Raw genomic sequence first — 18,872 nt, 5'->3', positions numbered from 1 at the left:
CCACACACACTATAAGTGACATCTTCATGTCATTGGGGATGCTATTTGGCCCAGAATTGTGTTAAAAACTGAAATCACTTCTAGTTTTTCTCCAGAACTGATGGCAGATCACCAGTCTGACAGCCACTTATTTCTTCCTGTTATGGATTGAAACAGTGGTGGGAAAGATTGGGAGCAGAGAATCTACCACTCGTGCCGGAGGCTGGAAACTGTCGTCTGATTCCCTTGCGCTGCTTTTGGCATCTACATGATTCTGGTCAATATGAATTAGAGTTCTTGGGCCAACTTTTCATGTATTATCATGGGAGCAACATCCTTAAGATAACACAGAGAACTCATCCCAGCCTTTTCTTAAGTAATTATAGAAATTTTATGTACATAAACACAAATTGGACCATCATGGTTTAACTGTAAGATCTCCAGCAGTCATCTTAATAACAACCAGCACCATTTCATCTTCTACCAGGAGGTAGATGGTCTCTTCTCAAATATACATTTCTTTTTAGCGGAATCATCCTTTTAAAATCATTTATACATCCAGGAATACTCAGGGTCTTATTATCCATGTCCTGATGGTTACATATATGTTTTGTCAGCTGTACAAATAGCAGCTCCTCCAGTTATTTCAAGTCAGGAAAACAGTGGCAGAGCCATAGTCCCCTATCCCTGCCCAACAGTCTCAATACAAATCAAGCTCCTTGGACTTCAGTTCTGTGCCTGAAACCCAGAGAACACGTCACACGTCAGACCACTGGGATCAAATTCACTGGGTTCTCTGAATTCCCTTTCCCCAAAATACTAGAATGCAGCGGATGGGAATTAGTTCAGAATGGACAATAGCAAGTACTTTTAGATTCAACCAGTAATTAAGATGAGGCATTTGCCAACACAGGATGTAGTGAAAGTAAGGTGACCAGATGATCACCTTTGTGAACCGGGACGGGGGAAGTAAGTGGCCGCACATGCGCGTGCGTGCATGTGTGTGCAGCCGCAGGAGGCAGGAAACGGCAAGCCCCAGAAGGCCTTGCTCCTGCAGCTGTGTGCGCATGCGTGAATGGCAAAGCCCCCCCATGGACAGAAACGCCTTCAGATCCCGGGCCGCTCCCCCCGCAGACAATTTGTTCTGCATCCCGCGGGTTATTTCAATTGTCCTGTTTTTTGGGAGGCTGCCGCACTGCCTTGCGCCCCATAATTGTCCCAAAAATTGGGACAATTAAAATAACCCGCGGGATGATGGACAAATTGTTTGAAGGCGGGACTGTCCCACCAAAAGCGGGACGTCTGGTCAGCCTGAGTGAAAGACATAAAAAAATACATGACCTTAAAATGAAATTAGCTACAGACATGGAGGATTAATCTATCAGAGGTTATAGACATGGTGAAAGTAATAAAAAATACATGACCTTAAAATGAAATTAGCTACAGACATGGAGGATTGATCTATCAGAGGTTATAGACATGGTGACTGAAATTAACCTTCACAATCAGCACAGCAAAATTCTCAATACTAGTATCAAGAAACAAGTTCAGAGGAAGGGCTCAGCCACTATGTCCATGAACTGGTCCTCAGTAACTGACTGGCCACTGTGTGAGAAAGGATGCTGACTAGATGGACAACTGGTATGCTCCAGCAGGGCTCTTCTTATGCATATGTGCACCTGGGGCAGATTTGGAGTGCAGGTGAGAATAATGTAATGTACACAAAGGCCCTTAAGAAGCCATGACCATCTGGGCTAACATATACCTATTTAGTGACAGTGGTGAAGGTTGCAAGTGAGGAGAAGGGTTGACATTGAATATACCCAGTTCAGATGCCTCACCTTCCTTAGAGCTTCCTCCAGAGTTCAGGCCCAGTCAAACCAGCCTCACCAACCTTCTAAATCTTACGGCTGATCCTCGCTTGGTCTACTTAATGCAGCAACTTCATTAGGATACTTCTATTAGAATTAAGGTAGGATGTTCTGATTCATTGACCAGCGCAATACCAGTAGATAAAGGGGTAAAGCAGGTGTGCATGTTGACCTCTCTCTTGTTCAACTTGTATATTAATGATGTAGTAGATAAGTTGGAGGGTCCAAGAATGGTCCAAGAAAATGGTCCAAGATAAATCTCATTCATAATATCTTACTTTAATTCTAACACAATATCCCATACCTGATGATGTTTTCAATAGTGGTAGCCACGGAATGGATTCGAGGGACTGGACCATTCACATGGATGCATTAATAAACAGAGATTGAATTAATCAGTCCAAAGTTGCCCCCCTTTTAAAACTTTTTAAGAAGGACCATATCAGGTTGCCATATTTAGAGAATTTGTCAACTTATATTCTCAGAATGGCATTTACTAACCTGAGATTCCAGGCTATACCAATGGCAGTGTACAATGCTCAATGTAGTAATGTGCCAGTACCTAACTATAGATGCACTTGTGGCAGTGAAGCAGATGAGGAAATTCAGCATTATGTTTTGGAGTGTCCTCTTTATGATGACATCAGGACTAAATATATTAAAGAACTTCTCCCAATCGTGGGGGATACTGACAACACTGAGAAACTAATTTGGCTACTATCTGATGGCAATCCATGCATTTCCAATTGAGTAGCACTTTTTGCTCATGCCGCAAGAAGAATCAGGCTACTTATGATGTACTGACGATGTGTTTTAATCATTTGACAGGGATATTTGTATTAGGATTAATTAAGTTTATTTTTTCTTTGTTGGGATATGGGATGTTTTCGTGTATGTTTTAATTTTATTATGTTGTGTATGAGGAGACCGTGAAGGCCAATGGCCAAGGCAATAAACTTACTACTACTACTACTACTACTACTACTACTACTACTACTACTACTACTACTACTACTACTACTACTACTACTACTACTACTACTACTACTACTACTACTACTACTACAACACATGAGCTGGACCATAGCCTCTACACTTGGTTAAGGGGGAAAACTTCTTTTTTCACCTGTAAAAAGCTGCTTGGATCTCACATTAATTCATCAAATGCTTAAGTACACTAACCTCTTGTTTAGACTAGGTATAAAAGCCAAATAACAGTGTGCTATAGAATGTACATTGGCATCGTATTATCAAAAAGTGCTGCAAAGGAAGTTGTTCTGGGAACACTGTCCAGGACAAAAATTCTAACAAAAAACCTGACCTAGCACATTCCTGTTAACCAGTTTGCTCTTTTCTAGTCAGTCTTTATGTTTCAGAGGGATAACGAATATAAATTAGGCTGGCTACATTTCTTCCTGCAAAAGATATTTGATCCAGCTCCTTTGGTGAAATAAATTTTTCCATTAGTGATAACCAGGCACAAATTGTGCCTTCTGTATTTGGGATATTACACTATATTACCAGGTTCTTTGATCATCGAAAAAGTTTTCTCTCCCAGATTTTCTTAAGGGCACATTTAACTTCCTTATTCCGCAAGCTGTATATGATAGGATTCAATATTGGGCTAAAAACTGTGTAGAAAAGAGACAGATATTTATCAATGTTAGGTGAATAAGTTGAATTGGGTTTCAAGTATATAATGCATCCAGAACCAAAGAATAAGATCACCACAATGAGGTGTGATGAGCAGGTGGAGAAAGCCTTTTTTCGGCCCTCAGCAGAAGAAATCCCCAGAATGGTGGTAATGATACCAGCATAAGACATTAAGATCAAGACAAACGGAAAAGTTATAAATATCATCGCTACAGCAAACACAGCTATTTCTGTCCTGGAAGTGTCCCCACAAGCCAATTTCAGTAATGGGGGGATGTCACAAAAGAAGTGGTTAATCTCATTGGACCCACAAAAGGACAAGGTAAACACCATACTGGTGTGACCAGTTGGACATAAAAGTTTACTAATCCAAGAGGCCAGCCAGCTAGACCCAGGTACACACCCTTTGTTGTTCATATGAGGACAGGGTAGTGAAGAGATTTACAAATGGCAACATAGCTTATCGTAGAAATAGTAGCTAAAGAGGAAACATTCTGAACCACCAAGAAAGAATGTAAAATAAGTCTGTGCAGCACATCCTAGGAAAGAGACGGACTTGTTCCCAGACATAAGATTGCGAAGCATCTTTGGGACATTGACTGATGTGTAACAGATCTCTAAGAAGGACAGGTTTCTCAAGAAGAAATACATGGGTGTGTGAAGGGCTGGATCCAGCAACGTGAGAAGAATGATGAGAAGATTCCCTGCCAGAATGATGATATAGATCACGAGAAAAATGGCAAATAATATGCTTTGCACGTTGGGTTCATCAGAAAGACCCAGAAGGATGAATTCAAACTGTGCTGTGCTATTCTGTAGAATATATTCTTTCTCAGTCAACATCCTGGAAAATAAAAGGAAATACACATAAAATGAAAAATTAAAGAGACAACAGTTATATGGTTATACATAGGGCTGTATCTGAAAAATCTTTCTTGCTAGTTAGAAAGGAAGAAACTCTTTTCACCCACCCACCCTACCTGCAAAAAAGCTGCACTGGACATCATGGAAGCTGCATGGACAAAAGGCATGTACAATGAGGGAACCAAGTGGCTGTGAGTAAAAATAATGACTGGATCTAAACTGTAATATTGAAGCCAATTTACTGGTGGTCCCTGGCCCATCGATGATACGGCTGGCCTCCACACGGGCCAGGACCTTCACGGCCCTGGCCCCAGCCTGGTGGAACACCCTTCCACCAGCTGTCCGGGCCCTGCGGGATCTTTCTGAATTTCCGCCGGGCCTTTGGAGGAACCAGCCATTGATGGTGCCCCCCTGGCCCGGCCTGCCCCCCCCGGCCTTTACATCTGGGCCTCTGCCATCTCGGGGTTTATCGTTCCTCCCTCCTGAAAGAGGATCTAAAAATGGAGCTTCAGGATGCCACTTGCTTATGGTAACTTGTTATTATGTTTAGCTTTATTTATTTATTTATTTATTTATTTATTTATTTTTATTTATTTCTTAAATTTATATACCACCCGATTCCCGAAGGGCTCCGGGCGGTGAACAACATTATTTGAACATCAACAGGAGCAGTCATACAAATATAAATACATAAGCTCCATCCCATAAAATAGCTTAAAACTCATTAAAACAGCGAATAACCATAATACATAATAACAACAAGAGGCGTCCAACCCCAATTTAAAACCTTCCCCCATGAGGGGGGGGGGCGGTGGGGCCCCTCAATATGAGGGGACCCTGATGTAACTGATGTAACTGTCCCAGGCACAGAGCAGTGGGGGGGCACCGTTCAGCTTTATTTGTATCGCTGCTTTTAATGGTTTTAGTTGTTTTACTCTATATATACTGGTCTGCTGTACACCGCCCAGAGCCCTTCGGGGATGGGGCGGTATAGAAACCGAAATAATAAAATAAATAAATAAATAAATATTTGGACAATTTTGTACTGTTCCAGTGCAAGAACCACATAATGGTATGAATTCTACCGCTGAAGCTGAATGGGTGTATACCTGTATGGATTCTGGATAAGAAGCCATCTGTGAACGATGCTATTACCAGACTGAACCATGGTGGTCTTGCCCTTGCCTGTATCTCCCTTGAAAATAGACTGCCACTCCCTTACTGCAGGGATTATCTCTGCCATGAAGCCATGGTTCCCATCTCCTGCCCTTGATTATCTCCTTCACTAAGAGAAGGACTTGCGAATGCAATTGCCCCAAGTGTTCCTGCCAGTACTGCACTAATCTTAAACTTCATTTTCTGACTAATTTCTCTCCAAAATACCACCTTATTTACATTCTCATGTTTTTGCAGCTGTGATGAGTCACTCCCTGGCCTAGCCCATCAATGCTAGGCATCAAACATTAATTTTAATTACTTCACCTATCAACTTGACTATCACCCATTCAAGTTGATCACTTTATTCTTGCCTGTCCTTGAAAAACTGAACTCTGTGTTGGGAGATTAAGGGTCTCTACAGAACCCTCAGAGTTTCTTTTTCCCTATAAGAAGCTCCCTCTCCCAACACCCAGTGTTCCATATATCTGGACACCTCTCTGTCTGTTGATATTATCCCTGAAGTATGGTTCCTTCTTCTACCAAAGCCAGAGCGAATTGCTCAGCTCTGTTCACTGAACAATTCTGCTCCAGCATCTGGTGACTATAACTCATACCCCCAATTCCTCTGCTATTCCAAATTTGTCCCCTCAACACTGTTTATATTCTAAGACTGTGTGTACATTCTTTTGTTTTAATTATTGGGTGCTTGTGCATTTATTAATTTGCCTTTAATAAAAAAGTTAAACTTACTTTGCTTGCCTGTGGATTTCTTGTGAAAGCAATCTTCCATATGCATAGACAACAAAGATTCCACTCCTGCCCAACCCTTGTTAAGCCAAGAGCCTGTTCTCGCTAATTCCCCCAACTATAAAAGGGCAGATTCCCACCATTTTGAGTACTTATACCCAACATTTAAAACAAGAATACATGACACACAAACATCAACAATCTTTGCTGATATCAATGGAGACATCCATCCACTTATGCAGATGAATATACATATACACAGGACTGGAATGGATTGGAAAGTGGTCCAAAATGACAACAACAAAAACCCCAGCGACAAACTTCTTTACAAGGGAACCAAGTGATATAAGGTCTGCAACATTTGGTTAGAGCTCAAGATTCTTTTCTGGTGTGAGAAAATGCCCATATGGACTGTAAAGTACTATATGAAGCTCACTATGGGATCCAGTACTTTTTCATGTGCTGTAACATCCCATTGATTCCTAAGGCAGATATTAGCACCTTTTTAAAACTCTCAAATTGAATCCAATGCAGCTTGCATACTTGGAACTATGACATTCAAGTATTGTCGTTAAAATTTAACAACCTTGCCAAATAATCCAGCTCTAAAATGGCTTCGCATTAGTTAGATCTTCTAGAAATTCTCTTTGGCTGCTCCTTCAGAATAACAGCAAAAGTTTTCAAATAAAATAAATTTGAACTTACTAAAGTCTTTACTGTTTACACAGTCAGCCCCCTCTGTTACTGATTCATCAGCAGAACTAATGGTTTCTTAATCACATTCATATAGGAAGAAGTGATCTTGATTCTGAGTCCAGTTTGTTCACCAAACACAATTGACATGGTTTATGCTCCTGGGTGATCTCCTCTGGGAACTTCCGAAGTGAGCATACTGCAAAGTTGAACTGGCTGAGTTAACAGATACATTACCATCATTTTCCACAACATTTTTATAGGGCGGGGCACTGTGGTCTACAAAGGAAGGGAGGGCTGTCCTCCTGTAATGCTTTGGATCCAATCCATCTTTTAAAATATTGATAATTATCACAACTGCAGTTGGCAAGGTCCATCATAAGAGAAGCATTTCTTATACACAGAAAGCATTGTCTCTTCTGGTGATTTCATTGCTTAACTGATTGATAAACCATTTCCAATACATGTGATTAAACTGTCAATTCCTCTAGCAATCTCATTAATCATTGGAGAAGTACCTACGTAACAGTAGACCGGACCAGGAACAAAACAGGACACTATGGGCCAGGATCACTTAGGCCCTGTCTGCATATGCAGAATAATGCACATTCAATCTGCTTTCACTATTATTTGAAAGTGACTCTTGCTGTTCCACACAGTAAAATGCAGCTTCTAAGCGCATTGAAGTGGATTGAAAGGGCATTATTCTGTTTGTGCAGAAGGGGCCTAAGGGAGACTAAGGGGCCGTCATATTTCCTCCTGTGCTTCGAGTTGTATGTTTTTAAATCTTTGAATATTTTTGATCGTGATGCCTTGAAATGTCATATCTGGATGACTGACAGCTTCTCCAAATACAGCTTCTGTGTCGTTAGGAGATCTTCTCCTTTGTAGAATAATCAGGAAGAGCAGCAGTTTACAGGGGTACAGAGGACTTTTAAAAAACAACCTTTGAATTTTTCCTCAAAAGGGCTGGAACCTTAGTCAAGGAATTTAATCTTTGGGATCATCTCTGACTATTATGAAATGTACAAAGTAATCACAATATCAATTCTTAAAGCATCCTGATGTTTTATCATCCCATAGTTCTGTGATCTGTCAAAGTTGTTAACATTTTGACCTCCTTGGAGAACAGGCAAGAAAAACAAGTAATAGCTTGTGTTGTGTTGTGTTGTTGAAGTAATAGTTATTCCAAGATAGGAGGCTGAGAGATGTATTGGGGTCAGATGTTTTCAATATCAGTCAATCCGCCTCATTTAGTTGGTCCAACATCCCATTGCTATCATGAAATACACACCCATTGAGAGAATCCATCCCCTCAATAGGGTTCGTCGTTGCTACTGTCTGAGGGGGCGAATAATTGGGAACCAGATCAAGATCTGGTTCTAATAAACAGTCTTCCAATGCTGCATACTCCATAAGTTCTTGTGCCCAAGATATGCCTTCCAAAGATTTAACCATTGCTTGGCCCACTACCCTTGTGGAATATCTGTCAATCTCATAATCTTCTATTTGAATGGTTGCATTTGACGCATTAGAATTGGAAGCTGTATAATTATTGATGCATGTTTTTGCCAGGGACCATTTACAACTTTGCGTCTTGCATTGAATCTCCTGAAGGTCCAGGTCAATTAAGTTACATGGTTCCAACTGGCTAAGGGTTTCAACTGGGTAAGGTATTCAGAATCGCCTCAGCAACTCTCTTGAAATCTACACATCACCATGCAGATTTGGGGGATTCCTAGAGAGTCACGTAATTGAAGTAATAGTTAGAAAGTTAGATCAGTGCTTCCTAGCCTAGGGTCTGACCTAAAAGTGAATTGTAAATATTATTTATTTATTTATTTATTTATTTATTTATTTATTTATTTATAATTGGTTTTATATACCGCCCCTCCCCCGAAGGGCTCTGGGCGGTGAACAACACAATAAAACAATAGTTACAATAAAATTCCATTAAAACAACAATCAATAATGTTATATTGGCATACATATTTTCACTGTTATTGCTTTGGGAACCACTAGATCTAATTCAGAGGCATGAGAGACCCCTCCCTTCTTGAGATAATCTCTTAAAGGAGATTGGTAACAAAGAGAAAAATTGACTGCTGTTGAGGAAAAGGAAGAGGAGTTGGCTTGTATATCCACTTTTCTCTTTCTTTAAGGAGTTACAGACCTGCTTACAATCAGCTTCTCTTCCCCTCCTCCGAACAAACACCTTGTAAGGTTAGTGGGGCTGAGACAGTTCCGAGACAACTGTAACTAGCCCAAGGTCAACCAGAAGGCTGCGTGGGGAGGAGAAAAGAAACAAACGATAAACATCATAGTGTCTTCATGTTAACTGTTTTATTTGCTCTTTAAGTTTGTGGTTTTATCATATAATCATCCGATAGGAGCAGCCCTTGGTAAGAGGAAGGGGGGCATTTAAATTCAATGAATCAATTAAAAAATCTGGTTTACCAGATTAGAGTTTACTGTTCATGTGAAAAAGCAGGGAATTAAACCCAGTTTTCCACATCAGAGTCTGCCCCTCTTAACCACTGTATCACAATGGTTCCCTCAGACCTCTCTGTGACTCCTTGGACTTCAGTTCTATGCATGAAACCTAGAGAGCATGCCACAACTCTGACCACTGGGATCAAATTCACTGGGTTCTTTGAATTCTACTATTTTTCCCCTTACCCCAAGCTGATGGGAATTAGCTCAGGATAGACAATAGCAAATACTTCAAGATTCAGCAAGTAATTAAGATGAGTATTTTGCCACCAGAGGATGTAGTGATAGTCATAAAAATTCCTGGCCTTAAACTGAAATTAGCTAGAGTTATGGAGGACAAACCTATCGGAGGTTATAGCCACGGTGACTAAAATTAACCTCCACAATCAGGGCAGCAAAATTCTCAGTTTACAAGTTGTGATAAAAAGTCAGCAAGTTTTAACATAATAATTTTATTTTTAAAAAGTGTACGTGTGCATCCAGGCAGATTTTGGGCTCAGACTCACTCAATTATTCTTCTATAATGCCCACATTTCATTCCACATTTGCCCATGTTTGTCCTATAATCCTGAGCATAGCATTTTCTTCCTGTCTTTTTTAACAACACGAAATGTGTTCACCTATCACCGTATAACAATGAACATAAGAACATAAGAACAAGCCTGCTGGATCAGACCAGAGTCCATCTAGTCCAGCACTCTGCTACTCGCAGTGGCCCACCGGGTGCCTTTGGGAGCTCACATGCAGGAGGTGAAAGCAATGATTCATCATATGATTATGTGTGGTTGAACCATGCTAATTATAACAAAAAATTGAACCCAGTTAACTATATATCACAGGCAGGCTACTGGTCTATTGCTACCAAAACAACAACAAGAACCCAGCAGCGTGGAAAGGCCTCTGTATGGTACAGGGTTGGATCCTTCAGCATTTTCACTCATTCTCACGTAATACCCCTCTCTTCATCATCCCCAGTCCAACATGGATTTTCTTCATGCAAGTCAAGTAATCTCTGGCGTAACCTTTGTTGGTGGTCATGCCCGATTCACAAGAGTAATATCTGGTTGTTTCCAATCCAAATCCTGATCTCCATTCATCAACACACAACATGTGGCCAAAGTATTCATAATTCAGAAGAAATCTTCTATTAATGTTGTTTGTAATTCAGTGTGATCCCACTAATTTTAGACACTATATTTCAGAAAAAAAACACACAGATTAATTAGGCTGGAAATAATGAGATATGTATCCTTCTGTGAGACAACTGCATGTAACCATGAGGAATAGGTTGGCACAAATGTCTCCTTGCCTGTTTTCATTCTCACACTATAGACTCATGTTCTTAGATCAGCCAAAAAATTTCCCTCCCAAATTTTTTTAAAGGCGCTTTTCACTTCTTTATTCCGCAAGCTGTATATGATAGGATTCAATATTGGGCTAAACACTGTATAGAAAAGAGACAGATATTTATCAGTGTTAGGTGAATAAGTTGAATTGGGTTTCAAGTACATTATGGATGCAGAACCAAAGAATAAGACCACAACAATGAGGTGTGATGAGCAGGTGGAGAAAGTCTTTTTTCGACCCTCAGCAGAAGAAATTCCCAGAATGGTGGCAATGATACCAGCATAAGACATTAAGATCAAGACAAATGGAAAAGTTACAAATATCATCGCTACTACAAACACAGCTATTTCAATCCTCGAAGTGTCCCCACAAGCCAATTTCAGTAATGGGGGGATGTCACAAAAGAAGTGGTTAATCTCATTGGACCCACAAAAGGACAAGGTGAACACCATACTGGTGTGACCAAAGGACATAAAAAAGCCACTGAACCAAGAGGCCACAGCTAAACCCATGCAGACTTTGCTGTTCATGAAGACATGGTAGTGAAGAGGTTTACAAATGGCAACATAGCGATCGTAGGCCATTGTAGCCAAGAGGAAACATTCTGAACCACCAAGAAAAAATGCAAAATAAGTCTGTACAGCACATCCTAGGAAAGAGATGGACTTGTTCCCAGACAGAAGATTCCAAAGCATCTTTGGGACATTGACTGATGTGTAACAGATCTCTAAAAAGGACAGGTTTCTCAAGAAGAAATACATGGGTGTGTGAAGGGCCGGATCCAGCAATGTGAGGAGAATGATGAGGAGATTTCCTGCCAGAATGATGATATAGATCACGAGAAAAATGGAAAATAATATACTTTGCATGCTGGGCTCATCAGAAAGACCCAGAAGGATGAATTTAAACAGTACTGTGCTGTTCTGTGGAATATTTTCTTTCTCAGTCAACATCCTGGAAAATAAAAGGAAATACACATAAAATGAAGAATTATAGCGAAAACAATACCTCTGCCTTGGAGCCTCATTTCTCTTCACTCAAAGAAAGACTTGCAAGTGTAATTGCCCCAAATGTACCTGCCAGTACTGCACTAATCTTAAACGTCCTCTTTTGACTAATTATATGGTTATATATAGGGCTGTATGCAAAAATATTTCTTGCCAGTTAGAAAGAAAGAAACTCTTTAACCCGCCCCCTCCCCCCCCCAAAAAAAGCTGCAGTGGATATCATAGAAGATGTATGGACAAAAGTCCTGTACAATAAGGGAACCAAATGACTGTGAGTAAAAATGGTGGCTGGATCTGAACTGTAATATTGATATTCAGACTAATTTGGACTGTTCCAGTGCATGAACCACATAATGGTATGAATTCTACCTTTGAAGCTAAATGAGTGGATAGCTATGTGGATTCTGGATAAGAAGCCAGCTGAGAAGTATACTGTTACCAGACTGAACCATGGTGGGTTGGGGGAGCCCTGTTTTTCAGATCTACCCCTCCTACTAACACTTGGGCTGCCAAACAGTACCTTGTCAAAATGAACAGCCCATTCTCTGCATTGGCTAGGATATCCACACAGACAGTAAATCTCATCTGGTCTTGCCCTTGCCTATATCTGCCTTGTAAATAGACTGCCACTCCCTTACTGCAGGGATTATAGCAAAAGGAATACCTCTTCCATGGAGCCTCGCATCCCATCTCCAGCCCTTGACTATCTACCTCACAAAGATAAAGACTTGCTAATGTAATTGTTCTAAATGTTTTTGCCAGTGCTGCACTAATCTTAAACTTATTTTTCTGACTATGTTCTCTCCAAAAGACCACCTTATTTACATTCTCATTGTTTTAGAGCCATGATTGAGTCACTCCCTGGCCTAACCCACCAATGCTAAGCTCCAGAAATTAATTTTAATAACTTCACTCACCAACTTGAATATCGCCCGTTCAAGTTGATCACTTCGCTCTTGTCTTTCCCTGGAAAACTGAACTTCAACTTTGTCTTGGGAGATTAAGGGTCACTACAGAACCCTCAAAGTTTATTTTTCCATATAAGAAGCCCCCTCTCCCAACATCCAGTGTCCAATGCCTCTGGACACCTCTCTGTCTGCTGGCATTGTCACAAAAGTATGGTTCCTTCTTCTACCAAAACTGGCACAGATTGCACAGCTCTGTTCTCTAGACCAGTCTGCTCCAACATCTGGTGACATAACCCATATCCCCCAATTCCTCTGCCGTTTCCAATTCATCCCCTCAAAACTGTTTATATTCTAAGACTGTGTTTACATTCTGCTGCTTTTATTATTATGTGCTTGTACGTTCTTTATTTTTCCTTTAATAAAAAAGTTAAACTTACTTTGTTTGCCTGTGGATTTCTTGTCAAAGCAACCTTCCATATACATAGGCAACAAAGATTCCACTCGTGCCCAACCCTTGTTAAGCCAAGAGTCAGTTCCCGCTAATTCCCCCAACTTTAAAAGGACAGATTCCCATCATTATGAGTGAAAGTATCTTTTTTAAAAATGACTTTCACATGTTTATACTCTTGTCATAATCCTTTAATATGCCAATAAAGGTATAATGAAATGAAATGAGTAACAACACCTAAGCCCAACATCAAAAACAAGAATCCATGGCACACAAACTTCAACAACCTTTGCTGATATCAATGGGGACATCCATCCATTTATGCAGATGTACATCCATGCATTCAGGAGTGGAATGGACTGGACTATGGTAGTAACTTCTGTCTCAATGGAAAGTGATGCAAAAGGAAAACAAAAAACCTCAATGACATACAACTTTCTCTACAAGTGAATCGTGTGACATAAGGCCTGCAATATTTGGTTAGAGCTCAAGATTACTTTCTGGTATGAGAAAAATTTCCATATGTAATGTAAATTATTATATGACGCTAACTATAGGATCTAGGTTTTTTTTTCATGTGCTGTAAAGTCCCATTGATTCCTAAGGCAAATATAAGCACCTTCTTAAAACTCTCAAACTGAATCCAATGCAGCTTGACTATTTGGAACTATGGCAGTCAAGTTTTGTCATCAAAATGGAACAATCTTGCCAAATGATCGAGCTCTAAAAATGGTTTAGCAGTGGCACGAACCTTCAGAAATGCTCTTCGTCTGCCCCTTCAGAATACCAACAGACGTTTTCAAATAAAATAAACTTCAACTTACTAAAGTTTCCACTGTTTGCACAGTCAGCCCCCTCTGTTACTGATTCATCAGCAGCACTAATGGTTTCTTAGTCACATTCATACAGGAAGGAGTGCTCTTGATTCTGACTCCTGTCTATTCACCAAACACATTTGACATGGTTTATGCTCCTGGGTGATCTCCTCTGGGAACTTCTGAAGTGAGCATACTGCAAAGTTCAACTGGCTGAGTGAACAGATACATTACCGTAATTTTCCACACAGGTTTTTTTTTGGAGGGGGGGGGAGGCACTGTGCTCTACAAAGGAAGGGAGGGATGCCCTCTTGTGATGCTTCAGATCCAACCCATCTTTTAAAATATTGATAATTTTCACAACTGCAGTTGGCAAGGACCATCATAAGAGAAGCATTTCTTCTTCTTATTCACAGAAAGAATTTTCTCTTCTGGTGATTTAATTGCTTTACTGATTGATAAACCATCTCCAATACATGTGATTAAACTGTCAATTCCTCTAGCGATACCATTATTCATTGGAGAAGTATCTACATAATGGTAGATCTGACCAAGAACAAAACAGGACACTATGGGCCAGGATCACTTAAGCCATAGTGCTTTTATCAGGGTGGAATGAAGTCCTCTGCTCGATCTCATGCAACTGTGATGATTTTCAAGCTTTGGCACTTGTTCTTAGGGTTGGCAAAACTACTGGCTGAAAATGGGTGTAGTTAGCACAAATGGGTGTATGTAGGTAAGTGCCCCCTCTCCAAGTGGTGCCAATCTTCCATTTGGTATATGCTGATAGAGAAATATGAATCACACACAAGCCTTTATTGGCATATAAAACAGGACAAAATTTTAAAACAGAACAAGGTTAAGGAAATATGAATCATGATTAGGTCAGTTATCTGGATACTCACTGCTCAAAAGGATTCTAAATAAAAAAACAGGACCCCTGTTCAAATCCAGACATATATTGACCAGTTGTTACATGCATAAAAATACATGCTCATACAATCAGCTACTCAAACATAAATCAACATTTAGCCAAAATAATTTTAAAATTCCAACCATAAAAACCGAAATTCACAAATTTCTGAATCCAGTATTTGTTACTTTGTATGGGTTTTCTATACTTGTATCTTTTTTCTATACTTGTAGACCTGGATTTTCTATACTTGTAGACCTAAGAGCAAAATCTGGAAACCTGTTGCATCATTTGATGGTTTTCCCACTTAATCTCATCAAGTGTTCCCTATCACAAATGACATATACAGAATATCATAAGCCCCACCATAGCCTTTGTGAGTGATTAAGGGGGACGACTCCTCCCTTTTTCACCTGTAAAAAGGTGCTTAGATCTCACTTTAACTCAGCAAATGCTTGTGTACATAAATTCTGCAAATGCTTCTGTACATTAAACTCTTGTTTAGACCAGGAATAAAACCCAGATAACAGTGCGCTATAATATATACATTGGCATAGTATTATCAGAAAAAAGCGTCCATGACTTATCGCGGTCACCATTGCTGCTGGGGAAGGGACAGCCTCCCATGGGCGGCCCCCTTCCCGGCTGCCTCGCGAGTTCCCTCTGCTCGCGAGGCTTTGGGTCTTCTAGGGTTCCTGGCAGTGACGCTGGGCGCCCTGACGTCATCTGGGGGAGGGCCGGGCAGCCTACTTAAGAAGCTGTAGGGCACTGGCTTTGCCTCCCCCCATTTGCTGTAGCACGCGAGTCTCCCACCCTTCCCTCCTTGTATTTGTTATTTGTTAATGCATGTTTGTTTTGTTAAGGGTTGGCGGATTGCGCATGGGGGGACTGATCTTTTAGTTTAGGGTCAGCGGGTGAAATACCCGCTTTATTGGAACCTCCTTATGAGGTTTGGGGTGGAGCAAGCCAAAGGGTAACCTGCCCAGACGTGGGCTTCTATGGCTTGCGCCCCTGGCAGGAGTGGAGTCTTCAGGAAGTGGCAGCAGCTACCATCCTGGAATCCTTCTCACAGCTGCTCCTAGCGCATCGCGTTAATTTTTCATCAGCAGGCGTGCTGTAGAAAAATTTAGGTGTCTGGGGGGACAGCATTCGGGCTGCCCAGCACACAGATCAGACCCCCATGCTGCGCCATATGCTTTGTTTGCCTTGATCCAATTTTGTTAAATAAAATGGCTATGGCCAACTTTTTACCACACAAGAAAACATGTTGCACTCAATTTACTGTAAATTTAGGAGGGTTCTTAGCTACTTCCCTCAGACAGCAAAATGCTGCAAAGAAAGTTGTCTGGGGAACACAGCCCAGGACTCAAGTTCTAACACACAAAACCTGATCAAGCTCATTCTTTTTTAATCAGATTGCTCTTTTCTAGACATTGTTTATGTTTCAGGGTAATAAAGAATATAAACTAGGATGACTAGAAAAAGATACTCGAGCCAGCACCTTCGGTGAAAATAATTTGTGTATTAGTGAAAAGCAGGCATAAATGTTGCCTTATAAATTCTGGATCTTGCACCATATTACCATGCTCTTTGGTCATCCAGAAGCTTTTCTCCCCCAGATTTTCTTAAGGGCACTTTTAAAATCTTTATTCCGAAAGGTGTATATGATAGGATTTAATACAGGGCCAACAACTATGTAGAAGAGAGACAGATATTTACCATTATTGAATGAGTAAGTGGAATTGGGATTCAAGTAAGTAATACAAGCTGAACCATAGAATAAGATCACCACAGTGAGGTGTGATGAGCAGGTGGAGAAAGCCTTTTTTCGGCCCTCCGCAGAAGAAATTCCCAGAATGGCAGCAATGATTCCAGCATAAGACATGAAGATCAAGACAAATGGAAAAGTTATAAATATAATTGCTAATACAAACACAGCTATTTCTGTCCTGGAAGTGTCCCCACAAGCCAATTTCAGTAATGGGGGGATGTCACAAATGAAGTGGTTAATCTCATTGGACCCACAAAAGGACAAGGTAAACACCATACTGGTGAGACCAAAGGACATAAAGCCACTTAACCAAGATGCCACAGCTAGCCCCATGCACACTTTGCTGTTCATGAAGTCATGGTAGTGAAGGGGCTTACATATAGCAACATAGCGATCGTAGGCCATTGAAGCCAAGAGGAAACATTCTGAACCACCAAGAAAGAGTGTAAAATAATTCTGTGCAGCACATCCGAGGAAAGAGATGGACTTGTTCCCAGACATAAGATTCCGAAGCATTTTTGGGATATTGGCTGATGTGTAACAGATCTCTAAGAAGGACAGGTTTCTCAAGAAGAAATACATGGGTGTGTGAAGGGCTGGATCCAGCAACGTGAGGAGAATGATGAGGAGATTTCCTGCCAGAATGATGATATAGGTCACTAGAAAAATGGCAAATAATATGCTTTGCACGTTGGGCTTATCAGAAAGACCCAGAAGGATGAATTCAAACTGTGCTGTGCTATTCTGTAGAATATTTTCTTTCTCAGTTGACATCCTGGAAAATAAAAGAAAATACACATAAAATGAAGAATTATACCCAAAAGCAATACCTCTGCCTTGGAGCCTCATTTCCCATCTTCAGCCCTTGTCTATCCTCTTCACTCAAAGAAAGACTTGCAAATGTAATTGCCCCAAATGTACCTGCCAGCACTGCACTAACCTTAAACGTCCTCTTTTCTAATTTCTACTTTCTCTCCAAAGGACCACCTTATTTACATTCTCATTGTTTTGCAGCCATGATTGAGTCACTCCCTTGCCTAGCCCATCAATGCTAACTGCCAAATATTATTTTAAGTACTTCACTCATCAACTTGAGTATTGTCCACTCCAGTGGATCACTTCACTCTTTTCTTTCCCTGAAAAGTTGAACTTCCCTTTTGTGTTGGGAGCTTAAGGGTCACTTTGAAGAAAGCTGGAAGGTCCTCTTTCCCTATAAGATGCTCCCTGTCCCACCACCCAGTGTTCAATATCTCTGGACACCTCTCTATCTGCTGATATTGTCCCCAACGTATTGTCCTTGCCTCTACCAAAGTTAGCGCAGATTTCTCAGATCTGCTCATTGGACCATTCTGCTCCAAGATCCGGTGACTATTACATATATCCTCCAATGCCTCCGCTATTCCCAACTTATCCCATTTAAACTGTTTTTATTCTAGGGCTGTGTATGTTCTGCTGCATTGATTATTGTGTGCTTGTATGTTTATTATTGTTTCTTTTTTTAAAAAAAAGTTAAACTTACTTTGCTTGCCTGTGGATTCTTTGTCAAAGCAACCCTTCCTATAGTCAATACAGGCAACAAAAATTCCACTTTTGCCCAACCCCTGCCAAGAACCTGCTCTCGCTAATTCCCCAACTCTAAAAGGACAAATTCTCACCATTTTGAGTAACAATACCTAAACCCAACATTAAACACAAGAAACATAGCACACGGACATCAACAATCTTTTCTGATATCAATGGGGACATCCATCCACTTATGCAGATGTACATACATATAGTTAGGACTGGACTATGGTGCTTACTTCTGTCTCAATGAAAAGTGGTGCAAAAACAAAACAAAATACCCAACAACAAACAAACTTCTGTACAAATGAACCAAGTGATCAAAGGCCTGAAATATTTGCTTAGAGATCAAGGTTCTTTTCTGGTATGAGAAAATGTCCAGATGTACTGTAAAGTACTATGTGAAGCTAACTACAGGATCTACCACTTTTTCATGTCCCATTGATTCCTAAGGCAGATCTTAGCTCCTTCTTAAAACTGTCAAACTGAATCCAATGCAAGATGCATGAATTCAAGTTGTGTTGTTAAAATTCAACAATCTTGACGAATAATCCAGCTCTAAAAATGGCTTAGCATTAGTAAGAACTTCTAGACATTCTCTTACCCTCTCCTTCAGAATACCAACAGAAGTTTTCAAATAAA

General features: G+C 40.5%; 2 protein-coding genes and 1 pseudogene across 2 annotated transcripts; all 3 read right to left on the bottom strand.

The window, feature by feature from the left end:
* Window positions 1–3,383: 3,383 nt before the first annotated feature.
* Window positions 3,384–4,825, bottom strand: LOC125444212 (annotated as a pseudogene).
* A 5,167-nt stretch (window positions 4,826–9,992) lies between these two features.
* On the bottom strand, window positions 9,993–14,094 carry LOC125444211 (olfactory receptor 10A2-like). Its single transcript, XM_048516646.1, has 3 exons — window positions 13,993–14,094; window positions 10,853–11,759; window positions 9,993–10,046 (listed from the first exon to the last, which is right to left on the bottom strand). Exons 2-3 carry the CDS (start codon window positions 11,756–11,758, stop codon window positions 9,993–9,995), a joined length of 960 nt encoding a protein of 319 aa, XP_048372603.1. The 5' UTR covers window position 11,759; window positions 13,993–14,094.
* A 2,396-nt stretch (window positions 14,095–16,490) lies between these two features.
* LOC125444210 (olfactory receptor 10AG1-like) lies at window positions 16,491–17,516 on the bottom strand. The gene has a single exon (XM_048516645.1). The coding sequence runs from the start codon at window positions 17,514–17,516 to the stop codon at window positions 16,491–16,493; it is 1,026 nt and encodes a 341-aa protein (XP_048372602.1).
* Between the last annotated feature and the right edge of the window lie 1,356 nt (window positions 17,517–18,872).

The sequence above is a fragment of the Sphaerodactylus townsendi genome, linkage group LG15, assembly GCF_021028975.2.
Source record: "Sphaerodactylus townsendi isolate TG3544 linkage group LG15, MPM_Stown_v2.3, whole genome shotgun sequence".
NCBI classification, from domain to species: domain Eukaryota; kingdom Metazoa; phylum Chordata; class Lepidosauria; order Squamata; family Sphaerodactylidae; genus Sphaerodactylus; species Sphaerodactylus townsendi.
This window is presented reverse-complemented; position numbering and strand designations above follow the sequence as displayed.